At 43.0% G+C, this 27,482-nt stretch overlaps 1 protein-coding gene across 1 annotated transcript; it reads left to right on the top strand.

The window, feature by feature from the left end:
* Positions 1-19,053: 19,053 nt before the first annotated feature.
* On the top strand, positions 19,054-26,323 carry LOC101164169 (sal-like protein 3). The gene is made up of 4 exons (XM_004074303.4): positions 19,054-19,726; positions 21,990-24,548; positions 24,632-24,942; positions 25,678-26,323. The coding sequence occupies exons 1-4, from the start codon at positions 19,483-19,485 to the stop codon at positions 26,032-26,034; spliced, it is 3,471 nt and encodes a 1,156-aa protein (XP_004074351.2). The 5' UTR covers positions 19,054-19,482; the 3' UTR covers positions 26,035-26,323.
* The last annotated feature ends 1,159 nt before the right edge of the window (positions 26,324-27,482 follow it).

Raw genomic sequence — 27,482 nt, 5'->3', positions numbered from 1 at the left:
ATTATATTAAGTCTAAATAAAAAATACAAATATTAATTAACCTACTTAATTTTCCATCACGCCTCATTGATTCGTTCAAACGGACAGATTTTTCCTGTCTGCTTCATTCTGTAAACAGGAGTGAGAGGCCAGCGGCCTCAGCAGCAATGGAGGGGGGGGGGGGGGGGGGTACAGCGCCTGCAGCCTTCATCGTCCTCTAATTGCCATTTACATAGTGTTCTAATCATTATTTTATCTCCTCCTCCCCAGAACAGAAACAATAAGCTGTGATCCATCGCTCTGATTGTCGGGGTCACCATGTTTCACCATTTTAAAGTGAGAATTTTAGCTTAATTATTATGTTCTAATGAACATGATATTTTTAGTTAGACATGCACAACTGGAAATTGAGTTAATATCCGTTTTTATGGGTGTGACATGGTTGTTTTCAATGAAATTTTAGTTGAAAATTCAAAACAAAACTGACTGCAAACCTTTCCACCTGCAAGCGGAAATGAGAGTGCCCTCCTGGTCTTTTTTCAACCTTTTTGTTTTATTCTGCTCCTTCTTTAGTCAACCAGCTAATTTATTCAAAATAGGCGTTCCTTTGGAAGGAACAGCTAAAATGCCTCTGATATAAAAAGTATAAATATCATTGATTCCTTGAAAAATGAACAACATAACAAAAAGGGAAATGTTATTTAGGTGAAAGTTTAAAGCGAGTGCAATGGAAATCCAGACGGAAAATGTGCTTTGGAATAATGTTTATGCAAAAATTTATTTAGAGAATTTTTGGTTAAACTATAATTTTTTTTGCTATTTAATGTGTATGGGAGTGTACACTAAATTCATAAGGCTTTGGTTGAATCACAAATTGTAAAGTTGGTTTGGGATGGAACATATTTGCTGTACCTGTCATCTGTTTGCTGTTGGGTCATTATGTCTTCCACATCCATCAATGAAGTAGATGCTTTATTTTGAATAGTTGAACCAAATAATTTATTATTTTATTTTTCAACTTTATTTTCTTGTATAAGCAAAAGTAGAACGGTACCAATAATAATAATAATAATAATAATAATAATAATAATAATAATCTGTCCTCTTAAATTACGGGGACAGAAGAGGAGCCTTTTGAAAATGAGTTTAATATTTTAGGGATTTTTTTGTATTGTCTAGACTTACTGTTTGAAATAAACAAATAAATCAAATCAAATCTAATCGAATATGTCTTTACAGAATAATAAATAAAGAAAAAAATGTTCAGGAAGTAAATGAAAGCAATTAAATTGCATTAATAAAGAAGACATACTTGACATAGATAAAGTATTACCTGTGATATGTATGAGGATTTCTGGAATAATGTAATGTCTTTAATTCGAAGTTGTTAAACACAATAAGATATATTTGTTAAAAAATAAGCAAAGTTTGCTTTCTCTTACTCCTTTTCAAGCAATTATCTAAACTGTTTTTGACAAACTTCACATTATTTTATTATTTTATAACTTTTTTTTGTTCTGGACCAGATGAAGGTGGAGAGGCAGATGAGGAAGAAGGAGTTAAGAAACATGAAAAGGAGAGAATAAGGAGGTAAAAGAGGGGAAAGGGTGGAAGGTCAATATCAGAGAAACAAAAATATTTGACATAAGAAGAGAAAACGTCAAAATAAACGGCAAAAGTTGTTAGAGTTTTTATGCAATCAAAATTTAGAGAAAGGCGATTATTTTAATGCACAACTGCACACTCAAAGAGCCAATGTATGCATGAGTTTTTGTGTGTGCAGGAGAATAAGGATGTGTACATGCATGTGTGTGTGCTTGTGTGATGTCTTGCATGATTCAGTGACTTTGGAGATCCCAAAATATATTCAGTTATTCTCTTAGAAACTGAAAGTAATCTGAGTAAATGGCCTGTTACTGATAGAGGGGTCAGCTGACCAGTCACCCCCCCCCCAACCCTAAACTGAGTGATCCTGACAAATCCTGCCAACGATTAGCAGATTGTTTCAGCTCGTGGTAAACTGCCATCTTTATCCTCCCATTTGGAAGTTTGCTGAGTGTGTTTGAGCCGACTGATCGTTATTAATTAGGGTCATTGTCAGAGTGCATGCGCACACATGCACGCCTGGGTGTGCGCTCTAAAAGCCCACTCAGCAAACGGTGACAAAGGTCCATTACCTTGTCTGTGATCTATTAGCACTATGCAAAGCTGCACCGGGATGAAGAGGAGGCGCTCCAATTGGCTCTTAATGGGTTCACCGGTTTTCCACAGAGGCTCTCTGCTTGTTCGCCTGGTTTGTAGGTTAATGCATTTTCAAGTGCCCACCAGACGACGCAGCGCTGACAATGAGGCGCTCACGTGTGACCTGAGCAAAGATGCAGATGAGGACAGATAGAGAGCAGCAGCTGATCAGCTGTGAGAGACAAACAGCTGTCCTTCAGGAGAGAGACTTTACTGAAACCCATGTGAATTTCACAGAGAGGAGGACTCTTCAACTCAGTCTAAGCTCTCCTTCAGAGGAGCTCCTTTATAAGTTCATATTATTTCTTTGATGGGGAGATGAAGTGATCTCTATGAACCATGAAGACATGAAACAAATCATCCGTAGACAAAAGTTGTACTTTGGAGTTATTATTTGGAGTTACTTTTGGAGTTATTATCTAGACATGCTGCCGCCACCAGTGTGTGAATGGGACTGTGACTGTAAAGCGCTTTGGGCCTTCGAAAGAGGGTAGAAAGCGCTATTTAAGTATACGCCATTTACCATTTACCATTTACATTAGCAGATGCGCTGAAGATGAACCTCCATGAAGAGCTCCTTTGACTCCTACTTTTTGGGTTAATACTGGTAAATTTGTCTTTGAAACTCACAAACCTGTGTAATGTTTTCTGCTCGTTCGGTCCAGATTTGCAAAGCTTTTATCCTCCAGTGCTACTGCACAGTTGCTGTCTGTTTCCTCTGCTGCAGTTTTCCGGCTGCTCCAGTCTTGGCAGGATTTTGGTTTTTGCATATTCACTTCTTTCAAAGGTTTTATTGTGCCGTTTGTGGAGCTTCAGAGCTGAATGTAAATGAGAGGTGTTGCCTAACGCACCAGCTCTGATTCACATAAAAGGCATTAGAAGAGAGCAGCGCAGCAATCAGCAGAATAGGCTTGAATACATTTGCAGCGGTGCAATAATTAATGCACCGATCTGATATCCATTCATTATATTTTGCTCCATCTTTTTGAAACTCTGCTGGTCGGACGGGTCTTCAGATGAGAGATGAGTTGTGTGATTGTTGTTGTGTGTGAAGGGTTGTGTGTTTGATGTGCTCGCTCATGTTATGGAGCAGCCAGCCTCATTGTGTGTGAAATTATAATAACCTGAAAGATCAGGCTTTGAGATGGAGGGGGGCTGCACTTTACAGGACATGCAAATGTCGGCACTTTAAAAAAATGAAATAGAATAAACATCAAGACGAGTATAGACAGCATACATACACAAACGATAAACCTGCAGTGACAGAAACTGTGAACCTGGATGGATTCATGTGTTTCACAGAAGATGAAGAACCTGCAGCATCTGTAACCCTTGTGCTATCTTAGATGACCCCACCCTTACATTGACGTGTTATTCCTACCATGACAAAGGTGGATAAAGGTGGAAAGATTTCATGTAATCCATGGACACCAGTGAAGATCACAAATCATTAAAGAAAAAAGGTTCAGCGCACTGTCTAGTGGGTCTAGATGACCCAACTCACAATGTTAAAGTACCTAGGATAGCAGAAGGGGTAAGGAAATCAAGCCCTGAAGAAAAACATCTACGAGGTAACCAATGAAATCATCAGAACAACAGTGATGCCAACAAACCCTCTGATTAAGAGGTCAAAGATAAGGAACATGGCAGGAAATGATCAGTTGACTTCCTTTTCACAGTTTAGAGATCAGAGTCAGGATGAAGCAGACAGATTAAAAGGATCTCTTACCATCCTGTCATTTTAGGATATTTTTCTTTATTTTCTTCAGAGCATCATCAAAATGATGTTTGTGATCAGAAACAGTTTTCGATTCTTTTTTAAGTTTTATTTTGAAAAATTAAAGCTGTGGAACACAAAAAGTCAAAGCCTTAAGCCCTTGACGTCTGTTGATCTAAATATGCTGCAAACCGCTTCGGGTCCAAAATGAGCTTAATTTAGTATTAAAGCAACAGAAAATGTTTAAATCTCTAGAAATAAATGTAGGTGCCAAGGACTTAAAAAGAAGGAGATCATATCTCCTCTGACCTGTTTATGTTTTTTTCTAAAACACAAATAGAATTTTCTGTTTGAAAAAAAAAGAAGAAAAACAGTAGAACCAGGTAAGTTCGTCAGGTAACCACCAAGGACACACATCGAAGTCACTTCAAAGCAAAAACTGTTAAATTTCCCAACAAAAAATAAAAATGTGCGGTACTAGCTCATATATATATACCATTCAAATCAACTCGAATGTAGGCGTGGTCTTTGATCAATTAATGTGGGGGGTCTTCACACATTACTGTGGGGATCCTCGTGTTTTTTTAGCGCTGTCAACACTGAAATGAAGAACGCATGTTTGTGTGTCAATTATGGAGGCTTTTAGATCCGGCCTTCATCAGTGTCAGATCAGACCACAACAGCAGCATCTGCCACCAGCGGCTCCCAGCTTCCCTGCAGAGAAATCCTCTTTGTGTGTGTGCTTGTGGGATCAACTAGCCTTTCACCGGGACACCCCGACAGAAGGTGAGGCCAGCTCTGAGCAAACTGTAGCAGAAGAATCTGAAGCTGGATTTAATGTTTCACAAAGCACTTTGAAGACTTCCCTTCTCCTTAAATCTAACAGACCTCATTAAACGTTGGATATCCTGGGGTGGAGAATGGCTCCAATGGAAAAAACTATGTGAAGCCCCCATAATCTGGACTGACATTTATTCAGACCTTAAATCTGTGTCAGTTGTGGAGGGACTCAAGAAAAACACATTTTCGTAGCTTCACTGAAGACCAATACCCAGAAAAATGTTGTAACTGTGTCCTTCTTGGTTTTCTTTGGGGTGTCAACACCTGCCGTTTGGAGAAATCTCATCCTCAAATGCTCCTCACGTGGGTCTACAAGAAATTCCAGGAAACGGTTGGACCCCGCTCTCCTCATTCCTTCCCTGGTGGGGTTGGCTGCACTAGTGAGGCTGTTGGCTGCCCTTCTGTGTCTGCTGCTGTTGTTTTCTGGGGGACCGCAGTGGGGAGGGCTATTGGTGAAGTGATAGGACATGCCAACAAATTGCATCATTTCTGGCTCAGCAGCCAAGGACAATGATGTGCCATATGCCATTTGAGGGGGGGGGGTGTCATGGGTGGAGCAATGACTTGCATTCATTTGCATGCAAGAATCCTGAAACAGCCCCCTCTCTAAACTCTGTCCTGCACACGCCTTGGCCGGTGGCAGAGCACAGACCAGCTGACCCATCGGCTGTGCTTGATCACTGGGGGGGTGGGTCTCATGAGCTGATGTCATGTACATTGGTGTGCTGTCTTTTAAAAAAATAACTTGTGAAACTTCTCTGTTTTCCTTACAGTTCCCCTTTCCTTCTGTAAAAATCAGCTAAAACCAACTTTATAACCAATCCACCACCAAACCCTCTGATCATCTACAACTGCAATTTTCTTGGTATTTTCTCTCATTTGAAAATTTCAAAATGTCAAAGTGGTTCAAATAGCTGTATTGGCCCTTCCTTGTAGAAGATGTAATCAAGAGAAATATTGCTTTTTTTTTTTGTTTTTTGGCCAAACGCTGTCCAGGAGGGGCCACAGTTCTGCTTGTTTTTAGAAATCCCTGCCCCACTACAAATTACCTGGATCAGGTGCATCCCATCCATGAGAGGCAGCAAAATAAAAAAAAAGTTGCTCTTAAGGCTGCAAAAATGATTTTAGACAAGAACATTTATCTGTGAACTCAAACAGTTCACAACTTTCTGCCTATGAAATGCCTAAATTACTAAAAACAGTTGTGGTGCATTCATTGACCCTTTAAATGACATTGCAATTCAACAATTTTTATAGGTAATGTAAGCTTCAGACTAAGATTGTGTGTGATGATAAAACCTGTGACAAATTAAGTATTCTACTTTAGTTTCAATAGCTTTGCCACCCAAAATATTAATTTATAATGCAACATCCTTTTTTTTTGCTTGTTTGTAACTTTTGCTTTTCAAAGAAAATATGTTTAACCAAGCTGTTTATTTTTTTAGACTAAGCTTCCTCTGCTGCTCCTTCCAGCTGTTGTTGTTTTCTGTGCAGCATTGTGGTCCACATCATAAAGAGGTTGGACCAAAGTAAACATGCAGGATTTATTTCAAGGTTAGAATGAAAAACGAATAAACTTTTTTTTTGTTTAACTATTTTGCATATATGTGAGATATTTTATATGGAATTTATGAAAAGATGACATAAGTCCTTCAATCCTGTTTCGTTTCTGGTTGGGTCTTTGTGATGAGACTGAAACGGTTTGGAGTAGCTTCTTACTCGAATAAGTAGCAGAGAATTAGCAGCTGATCTTCTGTTGACATGAAACAAACAAGTTCAGGGTTGAAAGTCTGACAGCCCAGCTGTGATGTTGCTAATTAGGACAATATGTGCGTAATAAATCTCTGAAGCTTAGCCCCGGAATCCTCTTATTCCTTTTTATAATCATCATCACCATCACTTTTGTTGAAAGAAACAGCGTGTTTTCATGTGGGGGGAGTTGATTTTCTCTGTATGTGCATATGCTCTGTGCTGCTGAGGATGGGAGGAAGCTGTGATAGGCTTTGACCTTCGCCCATGATAATGGTGCAACCATCTTCACACTGGGCTGGTGCTGGGGGTTCCTCCAGCCTCTGCACCACGTGGAGGGGCATCCCACATAGCTTTTCATTGAACCTTCTCCTCACTGTCAAATGCTGACTCTTCCATTTAACCTGATGGTCTCTCAAAAAAAACATCAATTACAGTTGAGACAATTTGAACTCATTGGGGTGCTCTGAAGGGTATTGTATTATAGCATCCATAATGATTTTAACGTGGTTTAATCCATCCATTTTCACAACCCACTGAATCCCTTTCAGAGTCACAGGGCTGCTGGAGCTAACTCACTGTTGGGTGAAGGCAAAGTACACCCTGAGCAGGTCGCCATGTCTGTTGCGGGGCCACACACTCATTCTCACTCTCGCATTCACACCAAGGGGCAATTTAGAGTCACCAATTAACCTATGAAGCATGTTTTAGGACCGTGGGAAGAAGGCGGTGTGCCTGGAAAAACCCATGCATGCACAAGGAAAACATGCAAACTCCACACAAAACGGTCCCAGCCAGGATTCAAACCAGGACCCTCTCGCTGTGAGGCTAACCACTCTTCCACCATACAGCCCCATGACAAAACTGTGGAAATTTTAAAACAGCTAACACAAAAAGGTCAGCCTGAAGTTAAGTTATGTTATCTGGACTTAAAAAACATTGAGATCTGGAATCACTCATCTAAGTGGCTTCGCAGTTTAATGAAGCCTCTTGGATGAGTGATGAAACATTTCCAAAAAGACGACTCTAAGTGCTGAAGCCATGATTCAGCTTCAGTAAATTTGGACAAATGGAAACCTTTCTCGACACCAAAAGGTCATAAAAACATACAACCTGGTGATGAGCAATCAAAAGCTATTTCTTAATAATAAGTAGATGGACAATCACCTGAAACAGGAACGGCTGTGGAGGACAGAAACCAGATGTGACAAAATAAAGGAAACAGAAAACCTGCAAACAGAAGATAATCCACATGCAAAACAAAAAAGGTACCAATTAAGTGGTTTTACTGAAAAAAAACTTTCATACGGAACACGAAGAACCAAGAAAATAACTTTCTGAATATTTGCAAACACTTTTGATGGTTTCCTGTGATGAGCGTGTCTCCTGTTTGTGATGAAAAGTAAAGGAAAGCAGACATTTTTGTGATGTAGAAAGATTTGTGACGGAAGTCGGATGTTTGCTCATTAAATTTGTTTAGGGGGAGCTTAATGAAAGCTGCGTTTGTGAATGTGTGAAAAATTCCCCATGAATGCAAGAAGTTAGTAAAGAAAATGTGGGAACCAGCCGTTATGATTAATGCGGGTTCATTCTTTTAGTCTTACATAATCTTTGTCTGCTTGTTTTGTTTTTGCAGAAAACTATGTATGGGGAGTGGGTGTGTGTGAAGGGTGGATGATTAGCTTCTTTTTGTCCCCTGTTTTTTTTCTGCTTCATTTTCCCTGAGAAGATTAAATATTTCTGCTTGAGAAAGTCTTTTGACGCTGCTGCTGACTGCTGTCCCTGCCCCACCCCCCCACCCCTCTCTATCACTGCCGGAGCAGGGTCCCCCCCCAAAAAGCTCCTCGATTCTCCCCTATTTGGTCCCACCAAAATGGGGTGAAAAATGTAATCTTATGACAAAGAATAGAAAAGAGTCTACACAGGAATTTTTTTCTGCAAGTGGCCTCTTTATTGGGAGGGGGCAGGGTGGGGGGTGGTCCTTCAGAGTATCCACACACAACAGGGCTCCAATCTGTCAAATAATTAGCCAGTGTGGGGAGGGGTGGTGGGTATAAAGGTTTTTATTTGCCTGAATTTCATACTTCCCCTGCTTGAATACCCCATGGTTGCATTACGGTCCTGGGAACTTCAGCTCAGGCTGGCAGCGCTCATCAGACCGACGGTGAACCTCGTTCCAACACCAACTTTAAAATAAAAACTGGAGAAAAGTCTTTTCTGTGACTCATCTGCAGGACATGATCATGCTGAAAGACTGATGTTTCTGCTGACAGTTGTCCAACCATTGACTGCATAAGAGAACTGGACAGAGGGAGTGTGACATCATCTGTAGAAAAATGGCTTGCTTGCGGTTCAAATGAAATAAAGTCAATACAGTTGCCATTTTTTCACAATACGGACATTGCCTGGATGGAACCACAAATTGACAGCTAGCAGTGATTGGTTAAAGTCGGTTTGAGTCTGTCTTTGGATGTTCGACAAGAGACCACCAACTTTTGTTGAGGCATCTGATTGGTTAATAACTTAAATAACTGGCACTACAGACAAAAATATCATGCTTATTAGCAAGAACATGTTAAAAAGGCAGTAGAGCAAGAACATGGGTATTATTACAAATAAAATGATTGAGTAAGAGCTGTTTGTTTCTCAATAGAAGCCTATGGGATTTTAGCTTCTTGCACCCAGCTGGTACTTCCTATTTGGAACGTGGGGGGGGGGGTCACTCAGTCAGTGAGTCCAACTCATGTGAAGTACATTTTAGAACATCAGTGGGGCCATGTTGGATCAGATTCTCTTTGTTGGAGGGATTTTCCCTCGTAAACATTATGCAGATGATGTGCTCTTCTCTCTGGATAATTCTGCTCCAAAACCCACACAAAGACTTTCTTCTTGATGTTGTTTACATGAGCTTCCCCATTCCCCTTATTCCTACTTGTGTTATTAGCTGAGCACATTGCATAACCGAAGATCCCTCAGATGATACTGGATTGCTGGTCATCCAACTGCAATTCAATTCAATTTTATTTATATAGCCCAAATTCACAACAGTCGTCTCAATAGGCTTTGTACCAGTAATTGTAAAGTAAACATAAAATCATGAGGATGATGAATACATAGAATTTAATAAGAAAATTCTTAACTGAACTAACTAAACAGACTAAACTAATCTGGGCAGCATGCATGGAGGGGCCACTGCCATTCTGCCTGGTTTTGCAGTCTCAGCTTCCCTCCCATGATGAAAGCAAGGCCCTTGCCTCCACCCTCCCCACTAGCTTCAGTGTATGGGTTTGTCAATTGGTGTTTCTGTCTTTTTGGGTAACACCCTTGTTTAACCTATTAGTTGGTGGTTAAAAAGTGACACCTAACTCCAAATTGCTCCATTGGTGTGACCGTTTGGATAAATTGTCTACATACACGTTTTCTGACTTGAGCAGCATCTTCTTCATTGACCAGTACCTAAATAACAAGGTTTATTTTTTTCAGTGCGTATTTTATATATTTATCTGGGACGTGTATATGTGTTGACTGACATGGGACTGTTTAAAGAGATGCTTGCATGCACTTTTTAGAGAATAAATACAATGAATTTGATCCTGTTATATACAGTGTCTCAAAACCACAAGGAAGTCCCAAAGAGGAACCCATGAAAAGAATTTTAAGATTTGGATTAAATTTAATAATGAATTAGAACAAACTCATTAATAAATTATTGCTTGACATTTAATGATCAGAATTTAAATATGTTTAAAAACAAATGATCGATAAAAGCTTTTGAGGCATAGATAATTCAAAAGCATGGGACTATGCAACAGGAAGTGATGTCATCCAAAAGTTAGGACAGAATTTGATGATATACATGTCAGAAATGCTAAAAGCCTCAAGGAGTTTACTAAGGTAGCTGTTTTAAAGAAATGAAAGAGGAAGAAAAATTATAAAAAAGACAAAAGTAAGGAGGGGGGCTTCTTTTTTTCTAAACTCCATCCTGATTGACCTGCAAGCTTTATCAGTTATCTTCAACAGATTGACTTCTGGGGTTGAGTGACATTTGACTGCTGTGCACATAAATCCAGCTTTAGTTGAAAAATCTGTCTTTTATGACATCTAAATTGTGACTTCTTGCTGTGATCTTGAGAAATTGAAGGGCACGGTGGTGATAGTATTACGGTCTGGAGGTGCAGGTGTCAAATTTCCAAGATTTTCCCCCTTTTCCTATTTTCAGGACATTTTCCTGTTACAGTTTTGATTTTTGGATGCAAATAAGCTGCCACATCATTTAATTATGATCACAGACTCAAAGTGAAACAGAAACTTTAGTATTTCTCCCCACAAATAAAAATACATTAAAAAAAGTTCTTGGCAAAACAAAGAAAACCCCCAAATGAATGGACCGTATAAAAAAACGTAAGTAAAAAAGTTGAATTAATTGAAAATAAATTAATCTTTGCTTACAAATTGTTTTATATTTATTAACTTTCCTTTAAATGTCTGTCTTGAGTTTTGTATTTATTTCTTGAAGCAGTAATTGATCAGTTAGTTTGAAAAGAAATACTTTTTTATTAAAGAAAAATCATATAATGTTCCGTTTAAATCCCGTTTTTACTAAAAGGATTTTTTCATTATCAAAAAATTTGTTTTAGATGTAATTTAAAAAGATGCTATATTGAATTGCAACAAATTGTAAATTAAAAAATGCAAATTTATGACTTGAAATCAAATAATTTCTGCATTTTTTAAATATTAATTATGACAGTGATAATGGCTCATTTATTTTCAAGACAGTGTTTCATCAGATATTTATTTGTGATTTTTCCTAAAAGTGATTTCGGACCATCATATCTTAAATGTGTGTTTACTCATATTGTTATGAATTTGTCGTGCTGTGATCCATCCTGTTGTGTTGCTGTTTTTAATTATTTTATATTGACACATGGGGGATTGTGGTTTTTGCTTGTTTTTAATGTGAGAGGGTAATCAAAGCTGCAGCCTGATTAACTTTTTAAGGTTTGATGGATTGTGTCGTCCTTGTGTATTTCTTTCAAGGATTAGGATTCTCTCGTTTATAGTTTGGCAAACTGTTTCCTCTCAGCATTAACCTTGATTGGGCCCCCACACAGCTAAGCATCCCCCGCCCCATGCCAAATTCATGTTCAATTTGATCAATTCAAACCCTGTAAAAGAACTTCACATCCAGATTGGATCTGTTCAACTTGGTTCTGAAAACCCAATTTGAGTTCAGCACATCATCAGGCAGGAAGTCGCAGGCATGCGTTTTCTGACCTCCTGGGGTTGGGGTGGGGGGGTTCTCTTCCTGTGAAAAACCTGAAGCAGATATTTCCTGCAGCTGAAACCCGATCAAATCAAATCTGCTGCACAAACTCAGACTCAAACACACTCCTGATTGTCAGCGGGGACGGGGGTGACATTCTCAAATCTCATCTTGGACCGAATCTTTTCTCCATCTTCACCCCCCCATCCCCACCTCAGGCTGTGATTTATTCGCACAAAATGCTGCACAAAGGGAGCCTTGTTGGCTAAATGGGATAGCCTTAATGGAGACTTATATTTCCAGGATTATATCTGTATTCAGTTGCAAATGATTGGGGGGGGGATGCATGGGGGGAGGCTTGTTTCAATACTCTTCCTCTGTCTATGAATAATGGTATCATTTGAATTAAGTGGACACCTGGTGCAGTGGGTACGGCTCGGAGGCGCGCCGTTGACCCGCCGCTGCTGCCAACTTCCCTTTTTCCCAGCCTGTCCTCATCCGTCCCTCCCAGCATCTAATCCCCCCCTGCACAAGCGGCACACACTTGTAACTTTAGTCTCCCATTGGTAAAAACTTGCTCTTTTCTAAAAAGCAAAGAAAAAAATAAAATGGAGGAGGGGGGCACCCATGAGATGGGATACAAATTCTTATCCATCTCCTCCCAAGTCGGCGGCAGCCATATGAAGGCCGGTGTAACGTTTCAGGAGAGCGTCCAATTAAATACTGTAAAAAAAAAAAAAAAAAGATAAAACGAGTGTGTCCCTGGGAGTTTTGGCCATTAAAGCCCCCTTTTGTTGATTTATTGTACATCAGCTACTGAGCCGTGCAGGGAGGAGGACATTTCTTCCATTTGTATGCATCCTGCATCCACCTCCACACAATCGGGCCTGTATTGCGTTGTGCAAATTTATACCAGGATGTAGGTTCAGAGTGCCCCCCCCAACACACACTCTTCTCTAAAGAAAAGAAAAAGTTTTTCAAGTAAGTGTCTGCTTTCATGAGCGAGTGATTGAGGCTCACAAACAAAGCTTTGTTTCTGTACTCACAGATGTACAGCCGCCGCCGCCGCACAACTCTGCCCCCCAGCTCCAAAAGCCATTCAGCCATTTCTGTCGCAGAACAACTTTGGACTGTTTGCAGATTCTTCTGGAGTGGACATCCAATAATAAGTGCCGCTTTCCCAGGCTGTGCTTCTTCCCTGCAGGAGGCAGTTTTTCTCCAAGTACATATCAAACCAAAGAAAAGAGAACCCATAAGGAAAACCCCATCACCACCACCATGGTTTCTGATGTCTTCCTCTGACACGCTTTCCTTAAAATCTTACGGCAGACTTTAGTTTAATCCATGACAGGTCCATAAACGGCCAAACTTCTCTCTGCAGGGGGGTAATATATGCCTTTGGTCTAAACATTAAAAAATTCCAGTTTTTATGTCAAAATTTCCAAATTTCATCTGTCAGAGGAAGCTAACTACAGATCTTCCTCTGACAGATCCTCCACCTGCTCTAAGCATTCTGGAAAACCGCAAAAACAACAGCGCTGACAAAAACGATGGAGGTTCTCCTCAGCCGACAAAAGTCGTGGGATTTTTCTCTGCTCTGATTGTAGTTCTAGGTATTTGGGCAAGTGTTCAGAATCCTTCATTGCACCAACAACACAAAGTGACGGATTGGTCTTTCAAAGCAGAGAGTTACGGACTGTGACATGTTTTTAGATGACTGCATATTTGGTGTTCATTGGTTGGGAGACAGATCCTCTTATACTCCTGTACAGGAACATTGGGGCTTGACATTTTTCAGCGATATACTGCCCCTTCCTCTGCCTTATATTCACAACTGCTTTCACAGGTGATTATGGACTGTCTGCGGATAAAAAAAAAGGGTAAACCTGTACAGGGCACGCAGGTTGCCCACAAAAAATATTAAGATTGTAGCCCGCTCTGTGAGCCCTCTGTGTGTTGTCAGTATTCATCTTCTTGACCGTTAATTCCCTTTCGGGGTCACGGGGCTGCCGGAGCCTATCCCGGCCACTTGGGCGTAGGCAGGGGATACCCTGGACTGGTCGCCAGTCTGTCACAGGGTAGAATATCTTCAACCACACATCCATTCACTCTCACACTCACACCTATGGACAATTTAGAGTTGCCAATCAACCTATGAAGCATGTTTTTGGAGAGTGGGAGGAAGTCCTGGCTGTGAGGCAAGAGCGCTAACCACTGCGCCACCGTGCAGCCCGTGTTGTCAGTAGAGAACTGTAAAATACGCACCCCCATTGCGCTTCATTACCAGCGGCATTACCAGTATAACTTACATTATCCTTACACATACTTCACAATACACTTACCACACGAACGACAATAGTATATAATCCATTTTCATGAGGTCCCTTAAGGTGTCCACATCAGCCTTAAGGTAACTGCAAGACACACAACCTAAATCCCATATTACCCACACGGGTCAGCCTTAAAGCTTAAAGGAGGTGATCCTCCATCTATGTAGCCTTCACAGTAGCAACAATGAGATTTGAAGATGAAGAAACGTCTGATATTCAGAGGCCTCCTTCATCTTAGAAGGTGTTGTCTTCTTCCTGGAGTCCCAGCTGCCACCTAAGGAGTTTTCTTTCTGTCACTATCAAGTTCTGTGAGTTCTTCTGACCCAGACATGTTTGACCCATTCAACAGCTGACCCTCATTTAGCTTCAGTGTTTCAGAAACACGGAAGGGAACTTCAGAAACTCAAGTGTCTGCTGTCTCAAGAATTAAATGGAACACGTTGAGCAGATTAAATCCCAGTTTCCGCCCGGAATCCTGCGGTCTGTTGGGAAAAGACCCGGAGCAGAGAGTCCAGATGTGTTTACAGAACTTCTTCCTCCAGACGAGAGAGAGTGAAACCAGGATGAGAAGAACTCGGACTGATTCACTCACTCTGTGGGCTTGTGATTCTGACATTAATGTCAGAGGCTGCTGTTGACAGACGCTGTACACTGCAAACATACTCACACATCATGAATGGTACGTGACCTTCAGAAGGAAATGGGTTTAATATCTGCTTTAAGCAGAGTTGTTTGTATCACCTGCAACAGGCAGATCTTACAGACATTTTCTGGACAGAAATGTTCGGTTGAAAGGCAGTCTGAAAACAGACCAAACGCAAGGTTCAGGACTCAATCCGGACCAAATAATGCGGACTCAGTCCGAACCAACAGACCTTTCTAGTCTGAATACACCCTGAATGTACAGATAAACCTGCATTTGCTTCTAAAAGAGTCAAACTGTTATACAGATCAGTAGTCAAACCTCTTCTTGTCTGTGGCATTGGAGATTCTGCACAGTAAAAAAGGCTGTTGCATGGCAGGTTTCTGTTCTTCAGTCTGCAGTTTGGTGATTGTCATGATGGTCTTTGTCCACAAACCAAAACACATAATCTTGCATAATTTCTGTCAAACGGTAGCAGCATCGGACTTTCTGTTTCCTCCATGGAATCATCAAAACCTTCAAACATCAAGTGTCCCTGCTCGGGCTGTTCTTCAGTAAATGCGGAAACCGCTGGTGGATTGTTGCTCAGTTTGACTGGTGTATTCGATTTTTTTTCCTTTCTTTTTTCCTTGACCAATTTCAATCCCAGCCCCCTTGAATCATCAGCTTCTCCATTTCCAGCATGAAGGTGCTCCTGACACCCAGGACATCATGTGAAACCATGAAGGACAGGAGGCAATAAGAGGGAGAATGGCTGCAATCTGAAGGAAAGTTTTCCTTTCACTCTCGCTCCCATGGCTTTCTGTCCTCTTATCCAGCCTGGAAGATAAAGGCAAAAATCAATACTGAAACACAGAGTTAGATAAAAGCAGTAGGTATGGTGGTGGGGGTGCTGAGCTGAGTGTGAATTAAAGCGCTCTGGCCTCTCAAGCCTCAGTCCACAGAAGCTAACAGGCCTGTCGCACTGCTGTCCGTCACTCTGCTCCGTGTTTGATCCCCCTTTGTTCAGTCCTGATTTCTTCGCTGCTCTGTTCCCCGTCTGCTTTGTGCTTTGGAATGAAGAACCTGCTTTCCATTCAGCTCCAGCAGCTCCTGAGTGAAGCTGTTGGATGTTGTGAGAGAGCTTCCACATCAGTTCTGACAGTCTCAGCCAAGGATCGTAGAAATCGTGTTTAGCCATGGATTTCCCACTGTCCGTTTTCTTCTCCAAAACATAATTACTATAATTTCTTTCAGGATAATAAGAGGATTACCTTGGAAAATATAACTTTAGTCCATCAAATTAATGTTTAAAATTTCCATTAAAGACCCACTCCAATGAAAATTATGGTTTAACATGTTCTTGTGGCTTATTTATCAAGACAGATGACATATATAAAGAAAATTAAGTTTTAAATATTTAGTTTTTGTATTTACTTAATAAAATCGATGTGAATCAGCTGGTGTCTGGTTCAAAACTGTACAGCTGAATAGCTCCAATATTGCTCGCCATTTTATTGCACTGGTAATTTTAGGTTGAGGGTGTGTAAGGGGCTGTATAGTGGGACAGAATTTAAACAAAGGGATTATGTGAAGACAAGGAAGGCTTACTCCACGCTAACAGACCTGCCCACAAATTTGAGACGGATATCTGACGAACTACTGCCATTCTGTAGACGCTATGTCAAAAAAACAACAATGATTTTTTTGGCTTAGTCATTATTAAAAGCCCACTGGGAATGATTTTAAAATAGATCAAAAGATGACTGGACTGTGACTTTAAAGATAGATTTTTAAATGTTCTTTTCTTCATCGAAGTCCCAGTTTTACCCTAGTTATTATAAAATGGCATGTATTTGTATTACACTTTTCTACCTTCCTCGAAGCCCCAAAATGTTTATAGTCACAGTCCCATTCACCCATGAACACACTGATGGCGGCTCTGTTGCCGAAGACTGAGCAACCGAGGCGAGGTGGGGTTCAGTGTCTAGCCCAAAGACACTTTGACATACAGAAGGCGGAAGTTGAACCTGCAATCTTCCAATCACAGATCGACTGCCCTACCGCTGCACCACGGTCGCCCGTTATGTAGAAAAACTTGAATGAAGATTTATTTTTGTTTCAATTGTAATCCAGCTTTGGTTCATTTTGTTCTAACATCCTCTTGCTCTCCAACCAAAAACATCCCAACAGTTGGCTGCAGGTTCAGCCAGTCCACTATCACCCGACCTGTGATCAGGTGCGATTTAAACCTTTTCAGCCATCTCACCTGTTTCAGAGTCAGACCAAGCCTCACCAGTGAAGCACGCTTGATGAAAAGTGGGAAGCATGGGCCATCTGAAGGAATGTTTTGGACTGCCAAACATCCAAAGCAGATATTTGAACCAACGTTTTCTTCAGATTTGTTCTTAGGGATCCAGCTCAATTCATGCTCCAAACAGACTAATAGGTTTTGTAATGTGTTTTTCAAAAAGGTTTCAGTCTAGTTTCAACTAAATTGTACTTCCTGATAAGTAATGTTACATTTTACTGAAACTTTTTAAAAAGTCTTCTGAAATTGGATTTCTAATATGAATGTCTTGTAAATAGGTTTATGCTTTAACTGTGAGGATGCCCTTCAAATCAGTACAGATGTTTTTGGTTTCATTGCTTTTTTTCATTCACAGTTTGTTTTCTTGCATACGACCACATCTTTGTTGACATATTTTAGATTGAAATGTGAGGTAAAAGAGTGTGTTTCATCTTCCAATGTCTTCCCATGGCATCAAAGATAAGTATAGGACACGTTTTGGATGCTCTGAGTCTCATGGAGCAGAGATGGTCTGGGAGCGAACACATTAAAGCTCGTGTCTTTCATGTCTGTTCTTCATCAGGGGTCATGTGATGCCTCGCTGTGTCCTGGGGTCATATTTCATTGTTTCAGGGACGGCTGCTGTCATGTCATAATTAAAATCCAAACAGCCGTTATCGATCGTGTTATCAGGAGGGTGCAGCGAGCCCGCTGCATCCACCCACACAGAGATTTATGAACATTTGCAACAAAAAAAACCTCTGTATGTGTTTCTGGGTTACCACAACATTAGTTTGTGCCTTTCCTATACCTATTATGGCAAAGGGTTAAGAGTGGAGAGCTAAAAAAATTGATGCAACACTTCCACCCACAGGAGACAAATTCTGGAAACACTCGGAATTTGTGTCGTCCAAAATTTAGTGGCGGAAGAGTTGAAAGGAGTCTCGGAACATCATCTCACCATCTTCACGTTTCCGTACATGTGTATAGTTTTCTTAATAAACCAAGATAATGTGCTTTTTTTGTCTGCAGGCAGACGCTATTTAAACTGCCAGGACATGAACACAGTCAGGGCATGAAAATGGTCAAAACCAGCACTGTATGCATTCCTTAGAGAATGAGGTGAGACCACTGAAAAAGTTCTGTTTGCAGCAGTTGGTGAATGTGTTCATCAGCTTTACATTTAAAAACCATCCACATTTAGAGCAGAGATCAGGTGAAGCTCAAATTCTGGGCCCTTTTCAAATTATTCCTGCATTTTTCTGAAGCACTTTTTATTTGGTTAGGCTTTGTTCAATGTAAGGAGCGGTACCTCCCCTCTGCATCTTCACGGACAAAACTCCTGACTTGTGATGCTTCCAGATCTGTTTGAAGTTTTAAACCCTGCTTCTTTTTTGTAATTTTCTGGACTGAGTAAAACTTTCGTGGATTGATGAAGACACTGGGAAACACTTGTTTAGCTACTAAGAAAAAATGAAACAATTATAAGGTTTTATTTCGATGGGTGTGATTGGGTGGCTGCACAGTGGTGTAGTCGTTAGCACTCTTGCCTCACAGGAAGAAAGCCCTTGTTTGAACCTAGATATTTTCTGTGTTGAGTTTGCATTTGTGGGTTTTTTCCTGGTTTCCTACAAAAGTCAAAAGACATGCTCTAAATTGCCCCTAGTGTGTGTGTGTGTGTGTGTGTGTGTGTGTGTGTGCGTGTGGTGGTGGTGGTGGGGGGAATCCTTATCTCTCCATAGCAGGGGAGCAGCAGATATCAATCAGTACCATGTTGTTGTGCTATGTTATTTACTGTCCTTTCAAAGCTGCAATTTTTAACAAACCATAAAATAAGGCACAGAGGAGTACACTAAAGTGTTGTGGTGGAGCGCCTGTATCATCTCAGCAAGAGTTAAACATGTGTTTGATTCTGTCTTTAAACAAACTCCAAAATCAGCAGAGACTCCGCTCTGCCTCCTCCTCCTCCATCACCGCGGAGCTTTTCTCCAGCACGGAGAGTCTCTGCAGTGTCTTACGCCCCGCATAGGTTGTGAAAAAAGGGTCTCGAACTTCATCCTGAAAGCAGCCTATAGTTGGTCAGAGCGCGTGCATTGACTGGCCGGAGGCGGATGCAGCGCGAGGAGATGCGGGCTGAGCGCTGATCCGCGTGCAGACTTCTTTACGCGCAGGTAGGCTTTACTGGCGGATTTGGAGACTGCATGCACAATCCTTCACGAGCTCAACCCAGAGCCTAGAGGAGAACCAGCCTTAGAGATGGGCCCCGGGGCCCCGGAGCCAAAAGCGTGACCGCCTCGACACGCGCGCGGCGCTCCGGGGTTTTCCGGAACTGAAGTCCACTGGCCTGCTCGGATCTGTGCGCGGACTAATTATTATTAAGCAGCATCCCTCCTTTAATTTCTTCAGCCAATCACCGATCAAAGGGGCAGCTGAGCTGCGAGGGTTTTTATGCCCCCCTCCATCATAATTAGTCTGACATGCGCAATCTGCACACGAGAGTCAACAACAGCCACCGAGCCCTTATTTCACCGAGCTCGCGCGCCTGAAGGCCCATTCACAGCTCGTAGATGCGCCGGCGGAGGGAGCAGCGAGTCCCGCACACGGATCATCATGTCCCGCCGCAAGCAGGCCAACCCACAGCCGCTCCGGTCCGACGAGGACTCGCCGGGAAGCGGCGTCCGCCGCGCGCATGGTACGTGACAGGGAAGTTTGAAAAGTTTATAGTTTCTTTCAGGTTTAAGTTTTAATTACACTTTTTCCATTTATAAAATAGGATTTTAATAGAAGCATATTCTAAATAGTTTTCATAATAAGTTTTCATAATAATCATAGGCCATTGAATTAAAAGCTTATATTTTGTAATCAGGTTTAAGAAGGGCATGGCTGCCGCACAAACATAAAAAGATGCAGAATAAACCTCAATTTATCGTTTATTTATTTATTTTTGTGTCATTTTGCCCAAAAAGCTTAAAAACAGACTGGAAATCTTTCCGAAACAGTGTTAAAGTTTTAAGAAATCAAGGTCTTTAATTTATTTTATATATTTATCTAATTAAAAAAACATGATCTGTGTTTTTCACTTTTTTGGATAATGCCCCCCATCCCCACCTACCCACCCACACAATAACGTTGAGTGAACAGTTTCCAAATTATTCAAAGTAGCCCAATTTCAATAGTCTTCCTTCAAAATGTGCAGTTTAACTTCAATTTTCCTTCTAGAATAATATAAAAAATCAAATGGAATTTAATTTATTATACCAGGAAACTTTTTAAAAACTTTTTATCTCATGTTCTCTTTAAAGGATTACGTTTTTTTCCTTTTTGCTGTGTGGAAACCTTTTTTTTCAGTGGGGCGCATTGAGGGGCACACTGACTTAATCTCCATGACACTCACCCTAGGAGAAAAAGTGCTGCTGTCCGGATCAAAACACAGTTAGTCTGACCTCTGAGGACAGAAGGTCGCCTGCAGTCCGGTTGCAGGTCTTTCTATTCTCCGCTTAACCTCAGAGGGGACGGATGTAAACCTGTGTGTGTCCTGTCAGAGTTCAGTGAACGAGGATGAGGGTTTAGATAAACTTGTTTTGTTTGGAAGCCTGTAAATCATATCGTATGGCTTCTTTGTTTTTCCTGGAGTAAAAGAGGAAAGGTCCGGAGCATTGTTTTCCCTTCCCTTATTGCTTTTATGAGAACAAACCTGCAACTTCCAGCCACAGATTTTACGCTGATGCAACAAAATCTGCAAAAATGCAGCTAAAAAAAGTGTCAGAAAGTCTTTTCATAGAGCATTTAGTAAAATCTCGCAGGTACATTTGTCTAATTTCTCCTCAAGTTTTTTAATCTTGATAAAGACACTCAGCTTCACTGTGATGCAATGATTTGCTCCATTTTTTTTTACCAGAAATATATAAAATTTTGGTCAATAACGGGGAAATAGATCTGCAAAAGAAAGTGAATGTTTGCTGTGTTTAAAATTATCTAAAGACAAGTCTTTATAAGTTTGATACCTGTAGGTCACTGCGTTTTTTAAAAAGTTCTGCAGGCCGATTCCATTTAAGTAGGTCAAAAAGTAAAAGTAGTTGACTGGACTTGGTTTTATTTTTGAAGACTTTCCACGTGTTCTCTGAGAGGCTTTCTCCATTCTGAAATATAGTGGTAGAAGAGCTGGCTTATGTGCTTCGTAGAAAAAAGGCATTTATAAAGTGCATGAAGTCAATTTGAACAGAAATTGGTGAGATTTTAAAGTTTCAGCATTTTCTTAAAAAAAAAAAAACAGCAGAAAGAAAGGAAGCAGTTAGACTGCAGCACATCAGGAGGTCTGAACTCTAGATGACTCCTCAGCTGTTACCAACGGACGCAAAATAATAAGTATTTAACGTCGCTTCATGATGGCAGAAAAAAGGACGGATCGGGGTTTTCCAGAGGAATCCTCCCCTTCAGACAACCCCAGCGCGGTTGATGCTAAAAGGTGGAGACGATCCGTATTACATAAACGCACAGAAGATCGATTCTCTGCCTGCACTTTCATCATTTGTTCCAACGCGCATCTGAGATGTCAAATAATGTCACTGAGCTTTATTGATTGTTTTTTTTTTCTTGGTGTGGGGAGGTTTGGAGACTGCTAAGGGCTGCTCCTGAATTATGGATGAGAAAATTCTTCCCTTTGCTCTTTTTTTTTAAACTTTATTTTTTAAATCTCTATATTTGAATATAAAACAATGAACAGAAACGGCAGGAAATTGTTTGTTTTTCAATGAAAATCACTGATTTAAGTCTTAATTAGGTTTCTTCAGACTGTTGTTATATGACTGAAAAGGGTCAGTTTGAATTAAAAAAAAAAAAAGGAAATCCATTTTTTTTATTTTCTGAAAGTGCAGTTTTATGTTTGGCTGGGGCGGGGCATCTGCTCACAGAGTCAGCCACATCTCTTGTGTTTGGTCATATGGATATCTCTGCAGGCGCGGCGGACGGCTCTGATCATGAGACGCACTTTTGTCCCACATGCTGCTCTCACTTCACCACTTGGACCGATCTGAGCCAGCACCAGAACTTCTGCAAAGACCATCCCCACATTTTCCTCCTCAAGGACAGTGCAGTTCCTGTGGAAACCCCCCTGAGGCCCTCCCCAGTTCCCAGCGTGGCGACCAGTGACTCTTCTGTGGTGGAGTCCACCGGGTTCGAGCTAGGGGAGACAATGCTGAACGAAAACGACAGTCTGGATAATTCTGAGGCAGGAAAGGAGTGGGAAGAAGTGATGGAGCTCGATCCCTGCCCACAGGACAGCTACACCTCATCTTCCAGCCCCTTGCCCCCAGAATCAGCCCCCTCCCCACAAAGTTCTAGTGACTACAGCATGCCCGGCACCAATGTGACCTTGGAGATCCTCCAGAGCACCCGAGTGGCTGTGGCTCAGTTTTCCCAGGGCTTCGGTAGCAGCGGTCTGGGGGGGAAACCAGCGTCGGCTCCCCTCCCGCTGATCCTGCAGCAGCTGTTGGCCCTGCAGCAGCAGCAGGTGCAGCAGCTGCAGCTCATCCAGCACATCTGCAGCCAGGTTGCCGTCATGAATCGGCAACCAACGCAAGCAGCTCTGAGCCCCGCGTCCAGGTCTCTGCCTGTAGCGCCGAGCCCCTTTCCCTCACTGGCCATCATTCCTCCCCCCATCCTGCCTCTGTCCGGAACCATGCCCTCCTCCATCAATGGCCAGGCAGCTGTGTCTTTGTCGCAGGTTCTCCCTCCACAGACTCTGTGTGAACAGTCTTCGTTTACAGAAAGCGGCACTTCTGAGAGTTCAGCCCCGTCAGTGTTGCCTCAGCCTGCCTCTCCCAGCAGAAGCAGCTCCCAAACGCCAGCCTCCTGCAGTCCCCCATCCCTGACCCAGAGCGGACTCCCCAGCTCATCTTCCAACCTGCCATTTCTACCTCAGAGCCCCCGAAGTGCCACTTTTCCCAACCCCTTGTCCTGCATGGCAGCCACAGCCAGCGCCCTGGACCCTCTGGCTTCCTTGATGAAGCTCAGGAAAGGGAAGCTGCTGGTGGACGCGAAGCCAGAAGAGCCCTTCTTCAAGCATAAATGTAGGTTCTGTGCCAAAGTCTTTGGCAGTGACAGCGCCCTGCAGATCCACCTGCGCTCCCACACGGGCGAGCGGCCCTTCAAATGCAACATCTGCGGCAACCGCTTCTCCACTAAGGGCAACCTGAAAGTGCACTTTCAGAGGCATAAGGACAAGTACCCGCATGTGCAGATGAACCCTTTCCCTGTCCCTGAATATTTAGACAATGTGCCAACCAGTTCTGGGATTCCCTACGGAATGTCCATTCCCCCAGAAAAGCCTGCCTCTTCATGGCTGGACAGCAAGCCGGTTGTTGCGCCTCTTCCTGCCGGTCTGGGTCTTTCTCTGTCCTCCCCTGCTGCCAGCACTGGGGGCTCTAGTGACTTTGTAAGTGCAACCCCACCTGTTAAGTCTCCTTACAAGGCAGCACCTGGTGAATGTGTGACTGTGTGTCCTAACCATAGAGGCACTGAGGCTCCTTTCTCTCCTGTTTCAGAGTCTCAGCGTGAGACAGGAGCCTCCCAAACATTGAAAGCAGAGGAGCTACACCTGCCCCACATGTGCAGCTCCACAGCAGGGGCCAGCCCCTTCACAGAGACAACCCGAACTCTCGCCACCCCCGAGCCTATCCCCTCAGCTTCCTCTGCCTCCTGCTCCCCTCCCACGACCTTCCCAGCAGTAGATCCTCCAGACTGCATGCAGACCTCGGAGACCTCAAAGCTGCAGCAGCTGGTGGAGAACATTGACAAGAAGATTGCAGAGCCCAACCAGTGCACGCTGTGCCAATGCGTGCTCAGCTGCCAGAGCGCCCTCAGAATGCATTACCGCACCCACACCGGCGAGAGGCCCTTCAGGTGCCGAGTGTGTGGCCGGGCCTTCACCACCAGGGGGAACCTGAAGACCCACGTCGACGTTCACAGAGAAAGCACTCCGGCGCAGGTGCAGCACTCGTGCCCCATCTGCCAGCAGAAGTTCACCAACGCCGTGGTTCTTCAGCAGCACATCCGTGTGCACGTGGTGGGTCACATTCCTGACCCCACCACAGGGGACGGGTCTCATGAGGGGGGCGGACTGAGCTGCAGCAAGCTCACAGATGACAACTTGATGGAGAATGACGATGAAAAGGAAGAACGGATAGATGAGGACATGAAGCTCACAGGGGGGCTCAAAGACAACAGCCTGATGAACACCGCTGCAGCTTACTCAGAAGAAAAGGTGGAGAATAGCAGCGAGATCAGCCCACACCTTCCTGACCCCTCACCCCCAGGGTCAGCCTCTTCCTTTCAGAGCGATTCACAGGGCTTCATGGTAGCAGAGGATGAGCTAGACCCCCAGGAGCTCTCTGTGAAGACAGAGCGGCCCGAGTCTCCAGCGTATGTGTCAGCAGCTGCTCGGGGTCCCAGAGGAGACCCCAGCGTGAGGGAGGGGGCTCCATACTGTGTGGCCTTCCAGCTGACCCAGGACAAAGGTGAGGCTGAGGAGAGGCTCTCCTCCTGGTGACGCTGGCTCTTATAACCTGCAGGTAACCTGCCCTTTCTGCTTCTGCTGCAGGCCAAAGCCCTGCCGGCTTCACATCCCGCTCCCTAACAACTGAGCTGAACGGCATGATGGGAAGGCAACAGCCTCCCTTCAGCATCCACATCACTGCTGCCTACCCTGCAGCCAGCGGCCCACCACCCGCGACCTCCGTGCTTGCCTCTGTGCCCCCACGCCGATCAGGGAAGCAGCATAACTGCAGCGTCTGTGGGAAGAACTTCTCCTCGGCCAGCGCCCTGCAGATCCACGAGCGCACGCATACCGGGGAGAAACCGTTCGTCTGCTCCGTCTGCGCGAGAGCCTTCACCACCAAAGGCAACCTGAAGGTGGGAGGAGGGCATACTGTTTTATGATGGGGAACTTATCTGGGAGGGTTCAAAGAAAATAATTACAGAGGGCTTTAGCCACTTAAGACCTGGCATCCACATGTATGGACATCATGTGCACAGGGGTTAGCTCAAATATTAGCTTGGATCTTAAGAGGTTAGATTAAAACTCAACCTTGGAAACAAAAAGCTGGCCTTCTTACCAAACAGAGTAAGGTGCTGCTGAATGAAGAAACTTTACTCTTAAATTCATACCAGCAGAAAACCTGCTGTCCTGCATGAAGGTTTGGAGCTTCTGTTCTTTTCCAGGAACAACAGTTCAAAGTCCTTCAGAGCTTCAGGTCTTAGATGCCTCAAACCTGCTTATTTCATTCTAGAAGTGGTTAATTTTGTGCAGTCTAAGCTTTCAGGGTGGGCCCCTGTCTCGACCACATGTCATTTACAGAAGACAGTTTAATCCAAAAGCAGATTACAGCTTCTCCTTCTTCAACAGGTCAGCTGAGACTCCAGCATTGATCTTATGAAGTTATCTGAGTAGTTACAAGTACAATCCCAGTAATTGCACATAAACCAGAATTTTATGCGTAAATAAAACAATATTTAGAGTTAAGAAATTAGAGCATGTAAAGTAAAGATTGCTGTCTTGTGAGTTTCAAATGCCTCGTGAAAGTTGGAGAAGTTGCTGCAGCTCTGAGACCAGCGAAGCCCTTTATTCATTTCAAACTGTCCTTCCAGGTTCACATGGGAACTCATATGTGGAACAATGCTCCAGCCAGGAGAGGCCGGCGACTGTCTGTGGAAAACCCGGTGGCCCTGCTGGGGGGAGACCCTTTGAAGTTCAGGGAGCTGTTCCAGAAGGACCTGGCACCTGGACCTGTGAGCATGGAGCGGGGTCTCTGGAGCCGGTACGCAGCAGCCATCACCAACAGCCTGGCGAACAACGAGATCTCAGTGATCCAGACTGGAGGCGTGACTCAGCTGCTTCCTCTAACCGGGTCTGGCACTGGCCTCACCAGGACTACAACAGACCTGGGAGGCAGCAGACATTTTTCCATGCTGGTTGATGACACTAAACAGATTGGAATCAACTGACAGACGCTAAAAGTCTAATTTTTTTTAATGCAAACGACCAGAACAGACGAACATTTGTGAAAAGTCTCTGTTATCCCTCATCATGTCGGACTCAGCTGTAGCATATTTGTCGTGCGTACTGTTGTTTTTGTATCCACTGAACAAGTTAAAGCCCACCACCCATGAACTGTGCTCAGATGTTCAGAAGGCGGAAGTTCTTCTGCAGCCACCCGCTGGTGCACAGCCTGTCCCGCTGTGACCCTCTTACCTGTTCAGACTGCAGCGGGACCCAATAAAGAGCAAAACCCAACACTGTGTTCTGTTTCTCACACATAAACATGGCAACTGCAGCTTCAAATCAGTAAGCACAAATGGAAACTGAACAAAACAAAATTTCATTCTTTAACCTTTATGCCTTTTGTTATCCTGAGGATGGAACTTAATAACAATAATCAAAATCATGGGAATTCTGTTTTTTTTCTAACTTGTCCTGTCCAACAACCGAGCAAACAGATGAAAGCTGAAGGCCTTTTGCGTTGAACGGGTTTTACTATTACAATAAGGGGTTATGTATCTTCAGATAGCCAGGGTGTGCATTTTTCCAAATCATAGGAATTCTATCATGATTTTGTTAAATCATTTTATCTTTAAAGCATTATTTTACAGCCATGGACACCTCAAGATGCAAAAGCAAAAGAAATGAGTAAAACTGAATGAGTGTTGGTTACAGTTGATGTATTCCAACATAGTACAGTCCTTTTATTAAAACCAAATTATTTTAATTGTATGTTAAAAGTCTACGTAGGGGAACAAACAGATTATAGATCTAATGTATTTTTGTGTATTTCCCGCACCGAGCAAACAAAAGGTGACAGTGGGGGTGGCCGTGGTGCAGTGGTAGGGCGGTCGACCTCTGATCAGAACCTTGCAGGTTCGATTCCCGTCAAAGTGTCCTTGGGCAAGACACTGAACCCTACCTTGCCTCTGGTGGAAGGTTGCCGCCAGTGTTCGGCAGCGGAGCCACCATTAGTGTATGAATGGGTGAATGGTTCTGTGACTGTAAAGCGCTTTGGGCCTTCGAGGGAGGTAGTAAGCACTATATAAGTTCTAAATAAGCGTTATATAAGTATTTACCATTTACAGTGGAGAGAAAAACTCCACCAAAATCAGGCATGTCCAAAGTCTAGCTCGTGGGCCAAATGCAAAATTCCCTGTGAGGCGCCTTTCATAATATCAATACTATGAAGCCCCCAACACTTTTTAAAAACTGTGTTCGATTTCTCGATTGTGATTGGCTAAATTAGGTTTTAAGTCTGTGAGATTGACAGGCTTGATGGTGCAGCGTCCACTGTTACGCGCCAAGGGGAGCTTAGAGTAGAACCACATTGAGAACATTGAGAGAGGCCAGTTAAGGTAATTTGGATGTAAATTTTGGGTGCATCTTGGACATCATGGGAAGGTATTCCGGG

Source organism: Oryzias latipes, chromosome 11 (genome assembly GCF_002234675.1).
Source record: "Oryzias latipes chromosome 11, ASM223467v1".
Classification (NCBI taxonomy): domain Eukaryota; kingdom Metazoa; phylum Chordata; class Actinopteri; order Beloniformes; family Adrianichthyidae; genus Oryzias; species Oryzias latipes.
This window is presented reverse-complemented; position numbering and strand designations above follow the sequence as displayed.